Source organism: Pleurodeles waltl, chromosome 6 (assembly GCF_031143425.1).
Source record: "Pleurodeles waltl isolate 20211129_DDA chromosome 6, aPleWal1.hap1.20221129, whole genome shotgun sequence".
In the NCBI taxonomy this organism is placed as follows: domain Eukaryota; kingdom Metazoa; phylum Chordata; class Amphibia; order Caudata; family Salamandridae; genus Pleurodeles; species Pleurodeles waltl.
This window is the reverse complement of record NC_090445.1, coordinates 1,122,684,897-1,122,707,198: the sequence shown is the minus strand read 5'-3', so window position 1 is coordinate 1,122,707,198 and position 22,302 is coordinate 1,122,684,897. Positions and strand designations below refer to the sequence as shown.

General features: G+C 44.3%; 1 protein-coding gene across 5 annotated transcripts in view; it reads right to left on the bottom strand.

Annotated features, from left to right (window-relative positions):
* ZNF362 (zinc finger protein 362) overlaps window positions 1-22,302 on the bottom strand; it is a 135,703-nt gene that overhangs the window by 29,954 nt on the left and 83,447 nt on the right. For 2 of the 5 annotated variants that reach the window (XM_069240294.1, XM_069240298.1), the window contains one exon: window positions 7,105-7,450. In XM_069240294.1, coding sequence (XP_069096395.1) covers window positions 7,105-7,450 — 346 coding nt within the window. Of the gene's footprint in view, window positions 1-7,089; window positions 7,451-22,302 lie in introns of all 5 variants that reach the window. The other 3 variants (XM_069240299.1, XM_069240295.1, XM_069240297.1) reach the window with 3 other exon arrangements.

Below are 22,302 nucleotides of genomic sequence, written 5' to 3'. Positions count from 1 at the left end.
CTAGATCATCTCTGGGTCCCCACACCATTTAGGTGGAGGCTCCAAAACAACAACCCCCTACCACCATTCATTATCTTCTTATGCTCTCCCATGGTTCGAACTTTTGTTTTATAGGTGGGAGGAGTTATGTTTTATGGGCCTTGTTTGTAATATCATTGCAATAGGCCTGCTAGCCTTGAAAATGCTTTATGCCCTCAAGGGGCTACATGTATGATCACACTGTATTACTTTCTCCCATTCTTTTTTCTTGTGGTTTTGCCCTCTAGGGGCTAACAATATGGCTACATGACAAGGTTTCTTACAAATGATTTTTTGTTATGGTGCCCCTAGGGTCTTTTTGAGAATTAGAATCTAACGCTAAACGTTTATTTCTGCTAAAGGTTTATGTAATAATTGTATATTTTTTTAATAATCTCTCCTTATCACAATTATGACCATGATTCAGGCCAACAAAGTACACTGACTGTCTGAACACTCTTGATATGTTTGGGTGCCCCTTCTATTTTATTTCTCTTCTGACTGTATGGTTACATGATCATGTTTCTTATCATTGCAGTCAAGATACTGTAATATATGCTACATAAAACTTGCCCCATAATGCTTTGCAGTGCATTACTTTTACAAAACATTTTGCTTATAACCCTCTGGTGGTCCTAGGACAATGGTACCATCTTCAAAACTCATTTCTGGCTACAGCATCTCTGGGACCCCACACTAGGTTGGTGGGACCCCAAAATAATAACTCCTCCCACCATTCAGCGTCTTTTAAGCTTTCTCGTAGCTGGTACTTTTGTTTTACAGTTGGGAGGTTTTGTTTTAAAGGCCTTGTTTGTAGTATCCTTGCAGTAGGCCTGATAGCCCTAAAAATGCCCACTAGGGGCTAAGTAAATGGTAACGCTGCATTACATTCTCCTGTTTTTTTCATAGGGTTATGCCCTTTAGGGGCAACAAATATGGTTACATGACCATGTTTCTTACAAATTATATTTTTGCTATGATGCCGTCGAGGGGCTGCTTTGAGCATTACATCCTAATGTCAAAAGTTTCTTTCTGAAAAAGGTTTATCTGATAATTGTCATGTTTTAATAATCTCTCCTTCTTACAATTATGACCATGATTCAGGCCAACTTATCATCCTTATTACACTATGCCTGTTTGAACACTCTTGATATGTCTGGGTGACCCTTGTAGTTTATTTCTCCCATGTGGCTGTCTTGTCTCTTTTTGGGGGGAATTGTGTTAGCCAGCCAGCAACTCTGATGGTGGGGTGGTGAAAGTGGTATTCTAATGGTATTGGCATGTCAGATTTAAATTGGGACACTAAATGGTACATTTTCATTTTGTGCTACAGATAGAGGAAGAAGGTAAGTGCTGTAAGAATGTAAGTGCTTTAGTTATATGCAGGGCCACTGAAAGTATAATGGGGGGGCGGGTAGGGGGAAAAAAAAAAACTTATGAGGCAGGTTTGACCAATTTATGTGGCAAGAAAAGTCCAATTATGAATGTACAATGCCAATAACTTTAACTCAAGCAAATGTGAGACCTACTGCATTGCAAATGCTTGTTTTAATTATAGAAGAGTTGAAGATTTTTCTCAGTAGGTGGAATCAATGTACGCAATAAGGTTGTTGGTGAAGGTAGGGAATACACTGTGGCTCATTGGTATGAAATGTAAATACAAATGTGTGCCCTATCCCATCTTCCCACTAGAGGGAAAGAATATTTGTTCAGGAAAATCTATTTAAAGAAGTCAAACAAGTCCTATCTAAGGCTTTGGGAAACTGCCATGTGGCATCTCTTTTTACATGATTTTTTTCTTTTTAGGATATATCACTTTAACAAGTTATGTTTAGCTGAAAACATAGCATAAAATAAATAGTTATTATAAGAAAAATGAGCTTCATTGGGGAGTGAAGCTTTGGAAGGGCCACACACACACAAATCCTTGCTGCCCATACAATGAGATAAAGTGGCAGAGGGGATTGGGGGGGGGCAGCAAATGAGCGCCAACAACCGTATCTAATGAAGGGCAGGGATACCATATCAGGAGATGTTAAGGCAGAGAATAACTTGTAAGTGAAATGTGGAGCAGACTCTAAGTAAAACAAACTGTCTGGTTTGTTTGGTAAAAGAAGGGGAATGGGCACTAAGGCAAAAGAGGATATGCAAAACATCCAGTCTCAGTTCCGAGGGGGGTACTCCCCTCTGTGGTTCCTTTAGTCAAAAGATGTAAAACAGACAGGTGGTCCTCAAAAAGCTGCTCTGATGTAGGTGGTAGGGGCAAAGGGTCAAAATGGAATGGTAGGGCTAGCCCTGTTGGATAGATTGAAGGACCTATTTGTCTGATGTGATGCTCTGCCAGCCACCCTTGAGGAAGTGGTGGTCCCGGAACCGTACAGGGTGGCTGTGTGCCAATAAGTGCACACTAAAGAAGTTTTGAGGTTGCTGTTGGAGGGGTGGGAGATAGACGTGCATGTTCCCTATGGCCTGGGTGTTGTCTATTACGGCAATGGCCCGGCCTCAAAAGGGCTGAGAGGCCTGTTGTGCAGGCATATGGAAACGGTGCTGCTGATATGCCAAACCCCTGGCATATCGCAAAAAAGGGAAAAATTGTTGCGAAGATTGCCAAACTTGTTAAAAAAAAACCAAGGAGCGGGCCAACTCTAATTACAACGCTAAAGCGCTGGAGTCTGTTTCTTGCTGAACAGCTGGGATCTGTCATGTGGCATGTTCCTTAGAGATGCCTGGACATCCCGGGAGAAGCCTGAAAACCCCAAAGATGCAGGGTATCAAAGCATCATACTTGTCCCAATAACATACTTTAGACAATCAGTGGAGTTTAGGCCTCATTGGATGCCATACTTTGCCTCCTCCAGCCAGGACATCCATGGGGCTAGTGCAGATTTTGGTGTCAGAACTCGAGTTGGCACCAACGCAGGTGCGGAACTCTAAGTGAGTTTGAGAGGCAGACACAGCACCAGTGAAGTATCTACTAGCGGTAACCAGGTGGAAGGCCCCTGTGGAGCCTGGGGCCCTAAGATTCTAGAAGGACCTTGAAGTGTGCTGAAAATGTGTAGCATGGGCCACCATAAAGGCTATGATCTGCTGCTACAATGCCGACGTACCCGAAAAGCAGGGTGCAAAGGGATTAAAGTGAGAACTTGAGGCACAATGATGCCCTTGCACCTTCTCTGGAGTTCAAGAGGGGCGGAGGAGTCAGAGTCTTGCTTCGACTTCTAATGCTTCTTCTTGGACTTACTCAAGGACTCAGGCCACTGTGAAGATCTGTAGCTTGAATGAGTCAGCACTGTTGACTTTGACCGGTAGCCAAACCTGCATGAAGTGTTACTGTGTTTTGCCACAAAGGGCTTCACCCTGGATGGCTTTCTGGTTTATCTGGCCTCAATTGCTGTAAGAATTGGAGTCCTGCACTGATACCAAACACCAGAGGCACTCTTCATGAGAATCTGTCACAGACATTAACTTGCAGCATAGCCTACAAGGTTTAAACCCTGTAGTCTTAGGAAGTGACTTGTACGGTACACACTGATAGACTTAAGAGAAAAGATTTTTTAGAAAAAAATCTCTTCAAGTGATGATAAAAAGTTGCAGCGCTCGAGATCTGTGTCTGAAGGTTCCAAAAGAAAGTAACTGACGTCAGCGAGCACAGGTAGCGCTTATATATGTAACTCCCTTTCTCACTTCCATAGTGAACAAAGTCAGCACGGAGTCATACATAAACCACCTACTGGTGCGCTGGAGCATTGCCTTTTGTGTTTTTGCATACAGTCCGGGCTCTCAGGATATTCACAAGATGAGGAACCTTTGGTTGGATGTATCCATCAGAAAACAATATACTAGATAAGAGGCAATTTCAGGGTGTACAATACTTTTTGCACCCCTCAACCCTGAACATGGGCACTATCAAATAACAGAACAGACGTCGCATTCCTGCATGGCTCTTCCGGTTATGCTCATGGCTTAAATTTATCACCCACAGTGTTCCATCCATTCTTAAATAACTTTATTTCTAGGCAATTTTAACATCCACTTTGATAACGTGGCCTGTAAAATGGTGACATCTTTAATTGAGGACTTTGCTGCGCTTGATATGCAGTTTATCACAAATTTCCCTGCTTATGTGGCTGGCCATTTGCTAGACCCTATTTTTTCAAATTAAAGCAATATTCAGACAGATCAACCTATTCCTTTGCCATGGTCTGACTATTTTGCTGTCCTGTTTTCTACCCCTGCCCTCCGGAGAGTTCTTACTCGGGATGGTCAGGCAGGACTCCTTTGCAGGAATTGGTCCAAGTTAGATCTTCCTGCTCTTAACCTTGCACTGGAAGCCAACCGACTAGTACTGAGCCAGTCAGTAGAAGACAATTTAGGAAAGGTGGACACGTGGATCAGATCTTCTCTTGACATCCTAGCTCTCATTAAATGCAAATAATCTCATAGGACTCTTCCTTTCACTCCGTGGTACAATGAGTCACTGCATCAGCTTAAAAAACTTTGCAAAGGCCTGGAAAGAACATGGCAAAAGTCCTATAACAATGAAGCTAAACAAAGCTACAGGAGGGCTTTAAAGGACTATCAGAAGCAGTGCTGCACTGCTAGGGCTAAATACTATGGGGATGAAATTGCTGCTGCAAATAATTGTCCTAAAACCCTTTTTAGGGTGGTAAGAAGTCTACCTGCCCAATCGGTGACTGCCCCCATAACCCCTCTTTCTCAGCACCAAAATTATGAGCTTGCAATATTAAAAAACAGAGGATATTCAAGTTGCATTCTCTGAGACATCAACAGCTTGTTTGGATGATTTCCATCTTTATTCATCTGGTTTCTTGCACACATTTAGTCCATTAGAGGTTACTACATTCATGTCATTATAGGATCCCCACTTGATCATTGCCCCACCTTGGTCTTAGCAAAATTAGGTTTATCAATTATGGAGCTTTTTACTCAGCTCCATAATGTTTCGGAAGGATGTTCCTGTGGCATGGAAGCAGGCCTTAATCACAAAGTTTAAAAAAAAATCTAATCTTGATCCCCTCATATGGTCAAACTAAAGGCCCATCTCACTTCTATCTACACTAGCCAAGGTGTTGGAGAAATATATCAATCAACAACTTACATCTTATGTAAGCTAAATAGGATACTGCATCCACTACAATCAGAATTCAAGGCTGGCTACAGTATTGAGTCACCTCTTCTCGATGTGACGGAATATCTTGAAGGCCAAGTGGACTTGGGCTGTACTGCAGCATTAATTCTCTTAGATATCAGTACCGCATTTGACACCGTGAATCACTCCACTCTGCTTGGTAGGCTAGAAGGAATGGGTATTAAGGGCAGAGCCTTGTCATGGCTGAGGTCCTTCCTGCCTAATCATACCTTTCAGGGGCATTCACACCAACACAGGTCTAAACCTCATCATCTAGCCCCGGGAGTGCCCCAAGGTTCTACGCTCAGTCTAATATTGTTCAATCTATATGTACAGACTTTTTGTTGAGACTGTGGAATCCCATCCCTTGAGTTGACACTTTTTTCTTACGCCTATGACACCCACATTGTAGTATCCTTATCCACTAAAGATCACCACAAAGCATAAGCTTTTAACATCTGTCTCGCCTAAGTCTCAGCATGGATGAACACCAATTTGCTGATACTTAATGTGGACAAAACTGAGATTCTGCTGGTGGGCAATAATCCCCATCTTTGGGGTCCTCATCTTTGACCTATAAACATGGATCAGATCCCCTCACCAGTTCAGGTAGTTAAAAGTCTGGGAATGTGGCTTGATGATAAATTTACTATGCATTACCAGATGTATAAGATGGCGGCCTTGTGTTCTGGAATTCTTAAATGGTTGAGGAAGATCTCTACATGTATTCTGGCTCCTGCTCAACGAACCATGGTCCAAACTCTGGTGGTATCCAGGTTGGATTAGGGTAACATACTTTATCTGGGTGTGACAAAAGAACTGCTGAAACAGCTTCAAGTAGTTCAGAATGTGACAGCCCGCCTACTCCTTCATCCACTCAGATTTACCCCTTCTGTCAGTCTTTTATAGTGGTCTTCAACCTTTTAAGTACTTCTGTTCAGAGGAAATCACCCCAAGCAACTAATATTATTAGTGTTGACTGCACCAGACAAGAATAAATTAGTGGCCAACATATTCAAGATTAGCAGCAGTGACCACCTCAGTGCAGGGTTGCTAGTAGTGATGCAAAAAAGGCTTTGTGAATTTGAGGTGCCTCTACATGGGTAATACATAACAGCGATAACCGCAATGTCAGTGACACCCAATGTAATATCATTAATAATTAGTCTCCAGTCTTGTATCTTCATCAGTCAAATATGAGATTTACATATATTTTGAAAATTATGAGATCTTAAAATACACATTTTTATTTCGAAAAGGCACTTTTTCATTTTGATATATACATATTAATTCAACCAAACAAAAGCTCCTTATCTATTAGGCTGGAAAGTTACTCACAGGTAGATGGAGAGATACCAGAAGCTCACGAGCTACTGGTTGGAGAAGCCTGGTCTATTACGTACTTTACATTGGCCCCCTATTAAGTCCAGTTCAAGAGACTCTGCTACATATATAAGTGTTCTGCCAAACTAGGACCAGTGTTTTTGAGACAGTTGGTTGCAAGGTTCTATCCAAACCGCACACTTCGATCTAGCCATCAGGATCTGGCAATAGTTCCTAGGGTGAGGAAGTCTCAACTAGGAATATTATTTTTAATATTATCATTATTGTTACTATTAAGGGGAGCGCTGGTGAGTTGAAACACAGGAGACTACTATGAGAGCTGCTGCTAAAACATAGTGTGAATATCAGCTGTTAGCAGATAAATGGGCAGACTAGACATTATTAGTAGCACAGAGGTAACTGTGTAATGTAGTACACTAGCAAGAATGGTAAAAACAGGTGGTACTAGGAAATTAACATGAAGAGGCATTATTGAGGCAGTACTACACTCACTATATCAAGAAGGCAGCTCCAGCAGAAGATAAACAATTAGTATTGTTATTAGTAGTACAAGGCAGCACTGGTAGGTGGTACACTACCGCTCATTTTCCAACCTGTAGGTTTTTCCCTCTTTGCCAATATCCCCCGAAGCCAGGATTGGATAGGGCACCACAAGCACAGGGTGTCCAGTTGGGGTTTCCGCTTTGATTTTCTTCCTCCCTCGTTCAGGCTTTGGTGCTCCAAGCAGGCTGTGGCCTTGGATGGTCTTAATAGATTCCAGCGAAGGGGGGCTTCCAACTCCTGAGATGAGCGATGGGGACGAGGCAAGAAGTCTGCTCTGGCTGCTGGAGGTTGGAGTGGAAGGGGTGCCTGTGCTGGTGCCCGTGCTGGATTCTGAGGTGCTAACATTGGAGGAGCGGGAGGACATGCCAAGCCCTGAAAAGCAAGAAGAGAAGCTAGCTAAGAATCCAAAACAAAAAAGAAAAGGAGGATTAAGTCAAAAAGGGATACAGTCATTTTTATGAAAGATGGGCAGCATCAACTGGTTTAAGGCTCCCACATCAAATAAACAAATAAACAATCTATTCCTTTGCCAGTAAACAAAAGGCACAATGCTATTCTCCAGCCACACACTGCAACTATCATACAAGTTTGTGCCTGCATCTTGGTTTTATGCTGGAACATCTAGGGGCATAAAACTGTAATTACAACCTTTAAACTTCCAAATATTTGTGAATCTTCACTAATAATTGAAACTGTCATTAGTGTTTAGGAAGCACCCATCCTGTTATCTGCCCATTGATTAAAATGAGATCCAGCCAGGTACTTTTAGATTGTTTTTTTGTGAGCTGTGACTCCTGAACTGGGGAACAATGTTCTTAAAATTCTCCTGTAGAATAAATATGAAATGAAATGGTTCAAGTGAGGGCAATGAGGTACTCTGGTACCAAGGTTCCATCACGTTCTACTAGGCATAGGACCTGGGACACTAATTCACCAAAATGCAAGTGGTGGTAAAAATGATATAAACTCTGTGGGAAATTCACCTTTTCGGCATGTCTCCCTAGAAGTTTCGCCCTGTGCTCGCATTAGAACTGTGTGCAATTTAACCACACTAAACAGTGCTAAAGTGTGGCGCTCCCCCATTTAACAGGGTCTAATTGGTGTACTCCTAACTGGTATATGTAACTTGCCTATAAGTCCCTAATACATGGTACACCGTGCCCAAGGACCACAAAGTTAAATGCCACTAGTGGACTACAGCAACACTTACTACAGTCTCCGTGCAATCCTGGCTTACCATTGCTTGACTGCAACACTATAAAAAGTGCAATTCTATCTGACAAAATAAACCCCTTTGACAGGTCAAATACAACCTTTTAAATATTATTAAGTAACAGCTATGTAGGCACTGTAGTCCAAAATGCAGAGTGCACGGTAATAAAAAGTATGACATGTAGAAATTTGATGTTAACATGGTCTTACAGTGACCCAAAAGCTATTTTTCACTTGGCGGGCCTAGCTGTCTTACGTAGAAAACCAGACTACAGAATAAATACTAATACTTTATTTAAGTAATGGGGCTAGCTAGAAAAATAAATAACTATTTTTAAAAGTTATTAAAAATCCAATTTAATGGTGAAGTTGGATATTTAATAAATATTAGGGAAAAGTAACTTTTAGAAAGTGACCATTTCTCTGTTTGAAGCTTCTGGAGGTTAATTTGTATTAATCATCCAATTCTCCATCTTCCCAAAGCCTATACTTGCATATGAATGAGGTGCAAAAAAAATTCAGGTAGGTACACAAAAGGTCTCCTTGACTGGCAGTTCAACCTTAGAAGGGTGAGGGTTACAAGCATCCCTTTTGACATTACGGTGTCAAATCCTGCTTGACAAGTCTGCTGTATTTTATATACAAGACTTGGGTGCACTCAAAAGGAAGAGAACAGGGTGCCACGACAATTCTGGTGTATCTACTGTCTAACTGCACAAGTAACCTGCTGTGTCCTACCAAACTTCTGTCTTTGGGTTTTGCATTTAACACCTGGGGCACATTTTAAAAGAAGGAGCCAGAATGCCAAGGCAATTTCTGTGTATCTACTGTCTGGTTGCTGAAGGACTCTTCCTTTGGCCTGTCAGACTTCCATCTCTAGGTTTATTGAGGGTATAGGGGCTACTTCAAACTGGATTTTAGTGTTACATATAGGAGGACACTAGGCTTACCACAGTCTACTCCATATGCACAACCTAACCGTCAGTCCAAGTTTAGTGTGGCCAAATACTTTCACCATCTGGAAAATACCCAATGTGGGTAGGCAGGGTGGGCCCCAGGAAATTTTACCCCAATGGCTAGGGCATGTCTACGAGTCATTCAAACCCACTAGCTAGTGTCAGGTATAAATGTGGCACCTCAAGGCATTGTGGATGTGAGACCTGCTGTCTGTGACCTGAGAGGAGCCTTGAAGGACTGGACCTCCTACTTCTTGTACCCAAGACAAAGATGTGGACTAGAAGGGTCAAAAGACTGAGCTCCTGTTCAAACTAAAGGGAGACAACAAGCTACAAGAGGCCTTTCCAGCAACCACCCAACTGACTAGTGGCAACTGGACCTGAACTGTGGCTGCTGTTGGCCTCTGATTGATAACCTATGAGTCTCTAAGTGCCTCCCCCTAAGGTCCCGGGGGCTTCAGGAGTGTACTCCTGTGGTCGATTGGGACATATAGGACTAAGTCAAAAGGTGAAATCTCTAACTAGAATGAAACTAGTTGGTGTATCCGAACCGTGCATCAACGCGTTTAGCCTCAAACTGCGCCTAGGTCCTGCTCTACCACGACCAGTGATTAGTGTTTTGAAGCACTATTTCTAACCAACACTGCTAAAATTCATACGTGTCATTTCCTTTATTGGATTTTTTCATTTTGGTGTAATTTTGTTTATCAAATGTTAATCTATCTTTCTAATTCAGTTTGGGGATTTTTATTATTTTACATTTATTATTGTAATAGTACAAGCTTAGCCTGTCTGCTGCTCTCTTCCCTAGCTATCAGGGGGTTGAGCTCAGAGTAATTTAGTGACTTTGAAGGTTCACCCCGATAAGGGTGGTGATTATTCCTTGAAGTGGGTAGTCAGCTACATCAAATAATAATACAATTTCTTACACACCCTTTGCCCCCCCACTGCACCACTGTTTAAATCCCTTTTCATCAAGCACGGCTACTCAACATGCTTCTATTTGCTCCAGAATGCCTGGGGATGGGCAAGTAATGGAAGTTACGTAAACTAAGCAAAGATTTTATAACTCTTAATTATTTTCGGTTCCTGTTGCTGACTTTCTGACCCCAAGGCCAACACAGAGCGAGCAAAGCCAAAGAGCAAGCTAGAAGGAGCATTTACTATTTGGTATAGCAAAACTGACCCCCACTCCGGGACCAATCATAGAGGATTGGAAGAATACATTTTATCACTGATGTACCACTTGAGTCGTCAGTTACCTACTTGTGTTCTAATATTGCATTTTTATAATGTGATCTTTATTGCTGTCATAACATAACACATTGATAGCGATCATGTCACCAATACTTTCCCGGAAGAACTACTCAGAACTTACATCTAAGCTCCTAATGAATATCAGACAAAATCCATGCAAGAATGATGTTGGTGTCTTTCCAGGTCACCCTCTACATAAAGAGTGATTCACTTTGAATCCTGCCAAGGGCCATCCTACAGACAGGAACTTAGACAGTAAGGAATAAATAAACCCTAAGAGTTGGAGGAAGTGGTTGTGAAGATCAGACAGGGAAATAAAATAACACAGATAAGCATGTGGTATTGCTTCTGCAATAGGACTAGCAGTGCAGTTGCCACCTACCAAGGAAAAAGAAGAACTAGCACAGGGCTGTCTCTCAAAGAAACTCAGACAACACACCAGACTCCATTTTCAGAAAGCTCTTAGTATTAGCCCATTCTACTTACTCCCCTTGGTCAGGTTTATGTGTGCTATTTTTCAAATTATTGTACCACAAGAGCACATTCAGTTTAAGCAACAACATTTTCCTGTTGATTTATCATAAACTATACGAGTCATGAGTCTGGCCAATGTGCCCTAGAAGAACAAGTTACTTACCTTCGGGTCGGCCCGCTTTGACTTCTTGTACTTCTTATGCCACTTTCCCGTATGTCCTGATGACTTGGAGTGGGTAGTAGAGGACCTCGGGCTTCTAGAGCGGACCCGCAAACTTCCCCTTGATCAGGATCAAGACTGCCCAAGAGTCATGTGTTGGGGTGGTGCCTGTAGGACTGCTATCAGTTTTAGGGACCGCTCCCTCAAAGCCTTTGGTGCCATGGCCTGGCAGTCCGAGCACAAATTGGAGTCATAGTTTTGCTCAAGACACCACAGACACAGTAGGTATGCTTCCTTAACCAACATGGCAACACACGAGCCATGAGGTTTAAAATCTGTCTTCTCAAAGACATCCTTGACACAGCAGGAGGAAAAATTCCTCAAAAACTAAGTCTACATAACTTGAAAAAAACCTGTCAAAAACGACAGTGGTAGCTCTTCTCCGGCTCAGCACAAAATGGCACAGAAAGAAAGAATGGACGTCAGTGAGCTGAGGTGGCTCCCATATAGGTGATGCAGACGTTACTTCCAGTGCGGACGACGATGTGCGGAGCCAATCAACGCCATTTGCTGGCACACAGGGGTACTGCCCAATATATATTTTCCGGGTCCAGTAGGGCCCCTGGGAAATTCAAAGATTAGGAACCTGAGACTAGAAGTCTCTATCTGACTATCTATACTACAGGGTCATCTGGTACATATCCAAGCTGTAACAGTAATAAACTGCACAGAAGTGACTACAATACTGGTTCTGGAATTTTCCATTGCACTACTGTTTTGCTTGCCACTCACAATCAGTTAGATTAGGCAGTGGCCATTATATTATATAAACACTGGAACTGGGCCATTCTAATTATAGCGGTCTTCACTCCGAGTTGTCCAGAGACACATCATATTCCAGAGAACTGGCTGCTATGCTTCTAGGACTTATGTTGGACTCGCGGAGCTAGAACCAAGTTCATCTGAACTCTGATCACAGAAGACTTTCTCTGCCTTGCTGTGCTGGTAGACGCTCTCAAAGCACAGAGGCCCTCTGTATTGCAGGTATTCAGATCAACCATCCTAGTACTTTCCTCACAGGCAACGTTAGATTGCTGTTACGCTCTCAGAGTAGTGATTAGAGAGTGATAAGCCTAAGTGTAGGAGCAAGAAAATCTGGTGCTGTGAACCAGGATAGAAATATTCTTTGTGTTCACTCTCATCCTCAGTATAATAATAACAATCTGCTTCACATGTTCTTAGGTCCTGGCACATTTACTAATTTGCAATAAATCCTTTAAAACATAAACAGTGCCATTATTAGAACAGATGCTTGAGTGTGACATTTTAAGTATGAAAGGTGTGTTTTCAGACTACCATGTCGTCCCTATGAGAGGGACTGTTTTGTTTACCAGACTGCATACATTTCCCCATAAAACTAGGCAGCTGCAGGCCTAAAGTAAACTAAACCCCCTTTCTCATACAAAGCACACTGAACTATGGGCCACAAGTAGGAAAGTTTTGCAAATCGCAAATCGGTCGCAGTGCTATTTGCGACCGTGCAAAAAGCAAAATGGTATGTTTCAATGCGATTTCGGAGTCCCAAATAGCGATGCAACCAATTACCGACTCGCAAAAGTTGCGACTTGAAATTGCGACTCGCAATTATTAAACAACGCAAATTGTGAGTCGCAAACCGAATGTACAAGGTAGTTGCAAATTGCGAGTAGTCGCAAAAAGCCCGTTTTGCACACCCAGATTAGCACTGATTCCAACCAGGTGGTAACCAGAACCAAAGTATAAAAGGAGACCCAGAAGGCATCTTGGATTCTCAAAACGGCTGCACTATACGTGATTGCATGGAAGATGCGAGTCCAGGCTGCCCAGCAGATGAGGAGGAGGCAGAGATAGGAGAGGATATACCAAACCAGGCAGACCCTATTTCAACAAACTGAGGATGAGATTTATGATAAATACAAACTGAGCAGCGCAGTTATCTTAGAGATTATTGAACTGCTGAAACCTCAGCTAGTACGCCAGACAATGCGCAGCTGCTCTATCCCCACACATGTGCAAGTGCTCTGCTCAATGCACCTCTTGGCCTCGGGTAGCTACCAGGGGGCAATTGCTGTTGCTGGTGGGGTGGCCCAAAGAGCCCTGTCACTATTCTTTAGACAGTTCTTAGATGTCATACTCGCACACATGTCCAGATACATATACCTTCCCAGGAATAAGGAGGTAATTAACAGCACCAAGTTGGACTTCTACAGAATTGCCAACTTCCCCATTGTAATAGGGTGTGTGGACGGGACTCATATACCTATTTGCCCACCATCAAATCTTGAATATGTGTTCCGCAATAGGAAATGTACCCACTCACTAAACATCCAGGTGGTATGTGATGCCCATAATGTCATTACTGACATAGAGGCTAAATATCCATACATATTCAGGCACAGTGGGATACACCGACGCCTAGAACGTGGGGAGTTTGGCGAAGGATATTTATTAGGTACTGTGTAGTACACTCCAATATCTTAAATACATGTCACTGCATAACCATGTGAAGCCATGCTCATATCTGTTTTTTTGTCACACAGGTGACAGTGCATATGCTCTGAGGCCATGGTTACTCACTCCATACCTAAACACCTGCCAATCTGAATGAGAGGCGCTACAACATAGGATATCGGCGAACCAGAACGGTCATTGAGAGGACCTTTGGCTTGCTGAAGTCACGTTTCTGATGCCTGCACAAAAGTGGAGGGGCACACCAGTATGCCCCAGAGACTGCATGCAAGATCGTGGCAACATGTGCGATCCTCCACAACATCGCAACCAGACGCTGGCTACATCTCACCCTTGACGACACAGATTCGGAGGATGAAGAGCAAGAGCTACCACACCGACAGCCTGGGGATGGTAGCATTGCATTGGAGGGCAGACAGAGACGGGACCACATTACAACTCACTACTTTGGCAGGTACGTGGCAACCGTGAAAACACTCACAAATGTAAGACACACATAGCTAGGTTGTGCAGTACACAAAATAATCCCTTTAATGTCAGGAGTGTATTAATGAACTGTTGACGTCTAAACAGCAAGAAAAAAATATATATATAATGTCTGACACATTTACATAATGTCCCTCAGGCAAATCCCAGAATAGCAAAATCACACCCTCCTGCGACTACGGCCACCATGGCCTGATCCTGGTTGGTCCCCTGATCCTTGGTGGGCACTGCTACTCCGCAGGACACGTGCATCTGAGGCAGAAATGCTGCTCACGCTGGAGATGTCCTCACTATCCTGAGGGGTATCGCAAATGCCCCTTGCTGCTTCGGTGGTCTCTATTGGGTCCAATGCATGACTGATGCGCCCTAGTCCCCTTGCTAGATCACCAGCAAAATGCCCAAGTTCCACCTGTAGCTTTACGGTCCGCCTTGACAGGCAGGTAGTAGTGGTTGCAAGGCGGCCAACAGACTGACTCAGCCGATCCAAACGGGCAGCAGTGTTGCGCTCTCTGCGCCTTGCATGGGCCCTATCTGCCACCATTTCCCTGACCAGGTCATTGATGGAGGTGGTGAGTGTAGGAAGTTGGCTCTGTATGTGCTATTTCAAAGTAAGGAATAGCATGCACAGAGTCCAAGGGTTCCCCTTAGAGGTAAAATAGTGGTAAAAATAGATAATACTAATGCTCTATTTCGTGGTAGTGTGGTCGAGCAGTAGGCTTATCCAAGGAGTAGTGTTAAGCATTTGTTGTACATACACATAGACAATAAATGAGGTACACACACTCAGAGACAAATCCAGCCAATAGGTTTTTGTATAGAAAAATATATTTTCTTAGTTTATTTTAAGAACCACAGGTTCAAATTCTACATGTAATATCTCATTCGAAAGGTATTGCAGGTAAGTACTTTAGGAACTTTAAATCATAAAAATTGCATGTATACTTTTCAAGTTATTGACAAATAGCTGTTTTAAAAGTGGACACAGTGCAATTTTTCACAGTTCCTAGGGGAGGTAAGTATTTGTTAGGTTAACCAGGTAAGTAGGACACTTACAGGGCTTAGTTCTTGGTCCAAAGTAGCCCACCGTTGGGGGTTCAGAGCAACCCCAAAGTTACCACACCAGCAGCTCAGGGCCGGTCAGGTGCAGAGTTCAAAGTGGTGCCCAAAACACATAGGCTTCAATGGAGAAGGGGGTGCCCCGGTTCCAGTCTGCCAGCAGGTAAGTACCCGCGTCTTCGGAGGGCAGACCAGGGGGGTTTTGTAGGGCACCGGGGGGGACACAAGCCCACACAGAAATTTCACCCTCAGCAGCGCGGGGGCGGCCGGGTGCAGTGTAGAAACAAGCGTCGGGTTTGTAGTGTTAGTCTATGGGAGATCTCGGGATCTCTTCAGCGCTGCAGGCAGGCAAGGGGGGGGTTCCTCGGGGAAACCTCCACTTGGGCAAGGGAGAGGGACTCCTGGGGGTCACTTCTCCAGTGAAAGTCCGGTCCTTCAGGTCCTGGGGGCTGCGGGTGCAGGGTCTCTCCCAGGCGTCGGGGCTTAGGATTCAAAGAGTCGCGGTCAGGGGAAGCCTCGGGATTCCCTCTGCAGGCGGCGCTGTGGGTGCTCAGGGGGGACAGGTTTTTGTACTCACAGTATCAGAGTAGTCCTGGGGTCCCTCCTGAGGTGTTGGATCTCCACCAGCCGAGTCGGGGTCGCCGGGTGCAGTGTTGCAAGTCTCACGCTTCTTGCGGGGAGCTTGCAGGGTTCTTTCAAGGCTGCTGGAAACAAAGTTGCAGCTTTTCTTGGAGCAGGTCCGCTGTCCTCAGGAGTTTCTTGTCTTTTCGAAGCAGGGGCAGTCCTCAGAGGATGTCGAGGTCGCTGGTCCCTTTGGAAGGCGTCGCTGGAGCAGGATCTTTGGAAGGCAGGAGACAGGCCGGTGAGTTTCTGGAGCCAAGGCAGTTGTCGTCTTCTGGTTTTCCTCTGCAGGGGTTTTCAGCTAGGCAGTCCTTCTTCTTGTAGTTGCAGGAATCTAATTTTCTAGGGTTCAGGGTAGCCCTTAAATACTAAATTTAAGGGCGTGTTTAGGTCTGGGGGGTTAGTAGCCAATGGCTACTAGCCCTGAGGGTGGGTACACCCTCTTTGTGCCTCCTCCCAAGGGGAGGGGGTCACAATCCTAACCCTATTGGGGGAATCCTCCATCTGCAAGATGGAGGATTTCTAAAAGTTAGAGTCACTTCAGCTCAGGACACCTTAGGGGCTGTCCTGACTGGCCAGTGACTCCTCCTTGTTGCTTTCTTTGTTCCCTCCAGCCTTGCCGCCAAAAGTGGGGGCCGTGGCCGGAGGGGGCGGGCAACTCCACTAAGCTGGAGTGCCCTGCTGGGCTGTGACAAAGGGGTGAGCCTTTGAGGCTCACCGCCAGGTGTTACAGCTCCTGCCTGGGGGAGGTGTTAGCATCTCCACCCAGTGCAGGCTTTGTTACTGGCCTCAGAGTGACAAAGGCACTCTCCCCATGGGGCCAGCAACATGTCTCTGGTGTGGCAGGCTGCTGGAACTAGTCAGCCTACACAGACAGTCGGTTAAGTTTCAGGGGGCACCTCTAAGGTGCCCTCTGTGGTGTATTTTACAATAAAATGTACACTGGCATCAGTGTGCATTTATTGTGCTGAGAAGTTTGATACCAAACTTCCCAGTTTTCAGTGTAGCCATTATGGTGCTGTGGAGTTCGTGTTTGACAGACTCCCAGACCATATACTCTTATGGCTACCCTGCACTTACAATGTCTAAGGTTTTGTTTAGACACTGTAGGGGTACCATGCTCATGCACTGGTACCCTCACCTATGGTATAGTGCACCCTGCCTTAGGGCTGTAAGGCCTGCTAGAGGGGTGTCTTACCTATACTGCATAGGCAGTGAGAGGCTGGCATGGCACCCTGAGGGGAGTGCCATGTCGACTTACTCGTTTTGTCCCCACTAGCACACACAAGCTGGCAAGCAGTGTGTCTGTGCTGAGTGAGAGGTCTCCAGGGTGGCATAAGACATGCTGCGGCCCTTAGAGACCTTCCTTGGCATCAGGGCCCTTGGTACTAGAAGTACCAGTTACAAGGGACTTATCTGGATGCCAGGGTCTGTCAATTGTGGATACAAAAGTACAGGTTAGGGAAAGAACACTGGTGCTGGGGCCTGGTTAGCAGGCCTCAGCACACTTTCAATTGTAAACATAGCATCAGCAAAGGCAAAAAGTCAGGGGGCAACCATGCCAAGGAGGCATTTCCTTACAGTGAGGTTTGCCATTTTGTTGTTCATGGTGGTGAATTGTGTGTCAACATTGGCAAAACCATGTGAGAGGGTCTGTTGCAGTCTGTGCAGGTTACAGTTCATCAACCGCATATGTTTATTTTGCAGACGGTGACTGCTCAGTAAGGATGCCTCCAGTCCTAGAAATTGATCACCTGTGACATCCTCCTCATCTGCTGACTGTGTTTGACGTCGCCGTCTCCACCAAGACCCAGCTGACCTATGTGGCCGACTCACACTCATCTGTGGCCCCGGTGTTAGGCTGCCTGTCTCAGTGTCCATATCTGTCTCCTCGGTGGTATCACGTGCATGGTGGACAAGTGGTGTGGTAATGCACTCTCCTGCTGTTACACTGGCTGCCCTGTCTGCTGTGATGGTGGCATTCTTCTTCCTGCACAGTAGGGTAATTGGTGGGAACTTGTGGGAGACCTGTGGGACATGGGGGACACACTGTCAGTGACTCATATGTGTGGTGTATCAAATTAAATATTCCCTAAAGTTGGACTACTGTACTACATTGCCCATAATGCATTGTTCTGTAGGTTGCAATATAGGCATGGAGCAAATCTGGAGGATGCATGCTTTTGTGTACTGTAGTTGTGTGCATGGTGCATTGAATGGTGTAAATAAGTGATTTTCGCTACTTACTTTTGGATGTTCCCGATGCAGAACTGTCCAGGTCTCCAATTCCTACCACAGCCTCCGGCTCCAGAGTGGTCTCCACCATGCTCTTAATGGCTGTAGGAGGTGGTACTGTGGATGGTCCTCCTCCAGTTCCGTGCACCTCCCTCATCCGCTCTGCCACTCTTTCTTTGGTCCCAGACCTGAGGTCGTACCACCTTTTGCGGACTTCATCAATGGTGCAATGGCTGACTCCAAACGCATTGATTTTACTCAGGATGTCCTGCCAGATCTTCTTCTTTTGTGTGTCAGGGGCAGTCATTGATGCCTTGCCGAACAAGACCTCATGGTGCAGGCAGCACTCCTCAGTCAGGACCTCCAGCTCCTTTTCTGAAAACTTTAGTTTCCTCTTCCTCCCTGCAGTGGGTGTCTCCTTGTCCTGAGCTGACATATCTGTAGTTGCTCCTCTCACCTAGGTGTGCCTCTGCTGTCTGTGCTGGCTAGACTCCTCCCTGGTCCATGGGAGGTACTTCCTGGTTCTGATGTCATCATTCAGAACCAGGAAGTGTGTTTTCTCCTATTTTATTTGCACCCGCTCGCAATTTGCGACTCCGGACCACACCCTTGTGCAATTTGCGATATTGCAATTTGCGATTTCACAAATTGCAGTGCGACTCCACACTGAATCGCAAAATGGTATTGCGATTTCTACCTACATCCCGTTTTGCGAGTCGGAAATAGCAAATCGCAATGAGTCGCTATTTCCGACTCACAATTCTTTAGCTTCGTATATGTGGCCCTATGTCCTTGTGCTACTGAGTGCAGGGATCTAAACCCGTAGACTTATGGTATTTCCCTAAGATATGTAACACATTGTACAGGATGGGGAAATCCTTCCAAATAAGGTCAAGAATTTGCTGAGAGACAGAGGTCCAGGCAGAATGTCAGGTAACTCACAGACATGTTTTACCCAAAATACTGGTGTGGGTACTATGAAAAACAAAGATCCCTTCACTTTTCAAGTACTGGATCAGAGGAAATAATCTTGCCCTTGTACTGGGGTGCAAACAAATATTTTGCCGTCTACCGGTAGAAGTAGTCTATCAGGCAAAAGAACTGAAAAGTAACCCCACCACCTTTAGCAATGCAGTATTTCTCAACTTCTGCATCTTTTGTCTCATGACAATGGCCTTTTAATTCCGCTTTTGAAATGAGCTACTTCTGCAGCTAAAATTCCTCCAATGCTGACATCAGGTTTGGTTCAACGCCCCAAGTCGGTCAAAACATTACCCTGCCGGCGTATTATGCTCTGCGTCACTACTCTGCGGAGGAGGAAAGACTGCATTGCTTAGACCCCAAGAGAGCACTGAGCTTTTACATAGTTTGTATAAAACAAAACTAGGTGGAGGATCAGGTCTTTGTAGGGTTATTTGGGAGCGATAAAAGTAGAGGCAGCACATAAGAGAACCATCTCTTGCTGGATCTTGCTCTACATTAATATCTACCACTCACTGGCCAAAAATCAGCCTCCGGGAGGAAGGCCTGTGCACTTATTTTACCAGGAGCAAAGCTGCTACCACTTCATTAGCATGCAGTCTCTGTACTGTTCATCGGGAAGGCGGCTACGTGTGCGCCCCTCCATATGTTCAGGAAGCACTACTATCTGGACAGACAGGTTCACCAAGTGGAGCATTTTACACCGCTTGGTTGTGAGGGGCTTTCTGGTTTGAGTCTATCCAGAGACCCATCTCAAGTAGGTACTGCTTTGGTATATATTCAGAAGGTGAGCACGATGTGGCTAGAACTCTATCAGAAGAACAAGCTACTTACCCTTCAGTAATGGTACTTCTGGAAGAGACTATCTAGCTGCAGAGTCTTCACCAACTGTCCCCTTCTCCCTGCTCTGTGGTTAGAATCTATCCATTAATCACATTCCAAGACTAGGAATCTGCACCAATTTGCTTTTGGGACTCTGTGTCTGGGGGTGCGAAAGTCTCAAAGCAACTGATCTCAGTGTGCAGGAGTGATGCCAATATAGGCGCCACATTTGATTTCCAGGGCTAAACGGCATCACTGCAGAGCTGCGCAGCACCACCTGCAAGTGAACTAAGGTATAGCTGGAGAGTTTTGGATCGAGTCTGACACCAAGGGAATATTCAAAAGGTGATGAATCGGATGCCTGAAATCTCCATCAGAAGTAGTGGTTTCTTTTAATTTGGCGATGGAATCTTTCTGTATCTAGTACTGGTTTGTCAAGAGACTGAATCAGACGTCTGAATTCTAGTGTAAAGATTGTATTCAAAACTAAACCTGGAAAAAAAGGAGGTTGTTAGAAGAAAATATAATTAGTTACACCCGATGATGAGCATTGCTTTTCTTTGTTCTTTGTTTCGGATGCTGGGAGCAATTAAGTCAAGAGGTGGTTAAAAACATAATCCTGGCAACAGTAAAAACCCAGTTGTACAAGCTTTATCAAGAGATTTTTATAGATTGAGAAAAAAAGCAGAATGGGCTTTCTGTGAAAAGCCCCCACCAAAAAAAAGTGAAGACATTTTTGAGCCTGGTGGAACACACCATCCTAGATCAAAAGGGGGTGGCCTTGGAGCACATGGCAAGATATTTACATTCAAAATTAAGGAAGTGTCTGGAGGCGGAAGGAAAGTAAACTCTTGTGTTCTGAATGCTCTAGACCTGTTGTGGCTGACAATGTCGGTCAGACTCCTGAAACAGATCTGAAAATGGCCGGATACTTGGTGGAATTTTGAAAAGAGCCAAAGAAAGGACTTGAAGTCGCTTAAGCTATGCCAAGATTAAATACTTAATATAGTTGATCCTGCAGCCCGCATTTTCAATATAGCAGAATAAGCAACAGCTATAGGGATTCCTAGTGATATTTTCTTTGGGATGTATTCAGAAGGCAGTTTGTCTAACAGGCAATGCTAACTCAGCTACTGCAGATGAAAAGAGAACTATCCTCATGAAAATGGATCCAAAGTTATCGATTTGACTGTTGTTGAGGATGGTACTTGCTATTTGAAGACAATTTTTTCAGATAATTAGGAAAATATGCAGGTACATGTATAAGTCTAGATAAGGTTCAGAGCTTCATGAAATAATATTTTTACAGGAACAGCTTTTAGTTGACCTGGAGAGGGAGAGTTTGCTTCCCAGGTGCCAGTCAGTTTAAACCTCAGAATTTCTAATAACTCCAGTAATCTTATTATTGAAGAAAGGGTTTCGCAGGAGGATTTCACGCCAACACTAGATTCTATCCTCGGAGAGGAAGAGGGACCAAGTTGAGCAATAATCACGTAGGAGGACAAATGTTAGTTAAATCAAGTGACTGTAATTTCCACTTCCAATTGTTCCCTTCCAAAAGTAGGAGGCAGGTTAAGATTTTATTTGAGCGCCTGACAAAGAGAACTTTATCCTTGGATTTTCATCAACATCTTGGTGCTTTTCAATGACTGAAACCTGTTATAGGTTATTTAAGGCAAAGACGTGTCAGACTGCTTGTTTATCTGGAGAATATTCTGCTTATGGCAGGGGACAGACATTGTTAGCTTAACTGAAATGAAGGTATCCCTTTGAGAAGACTTAGGACAGGGTCTCCAAACTTTTCTGCCATAAGAGCTACTTATATTCAATGAAATATTACAGTAATGGCCACTCTATGCAGGATTACTAGCCATAATCACCGCAGTGCACTACCAGGGTTGCCAGCAGAAACAGAAAAAGGCTTCCCTAAATTGGAATGCCTTTACCTGGGTAACGCGTAATAGCCACAGCTGCTATGCCACCAGCACCAAGGTATTCATATTTGTAATAAGTCTCCCCAGTGCCACATAATTTATCACTTACAAATCAGCTTTAAATATTTTCTGGAATTCAACCATTTCTCTTCAAACATCAGCTTACGAAGTCAGAGAACATACACACTTTTGTCTTGAATCCACACTTTTTAAGTTTGATATACATATATTAATTCAGCCAAGCAAAGGCTTCTAATTTAGTAGGCAGGACTGCTCACAGGAGAGCTATTTACAGGTAGGTGGAGAGCTACCAGGATCTCATGAGCTGCCAAGCTTCATAGCAAGCATAAGCTTAGTGTCCATTGTGATGCAGATGTGTTCAGAAACCCCATTGATACTTCCAGTATTTATGATCCTGTCAAGCAACTTTTAGAGGCAGATACACAAGCTGGTTCAGACAGGGCAGCTTCAGTTGGTTATTTGGACTATTTCAGGGGTCTTTCTAGGAAGCTTCGGATTTGGTCAAAGAAGCATGGGCAATTGGAA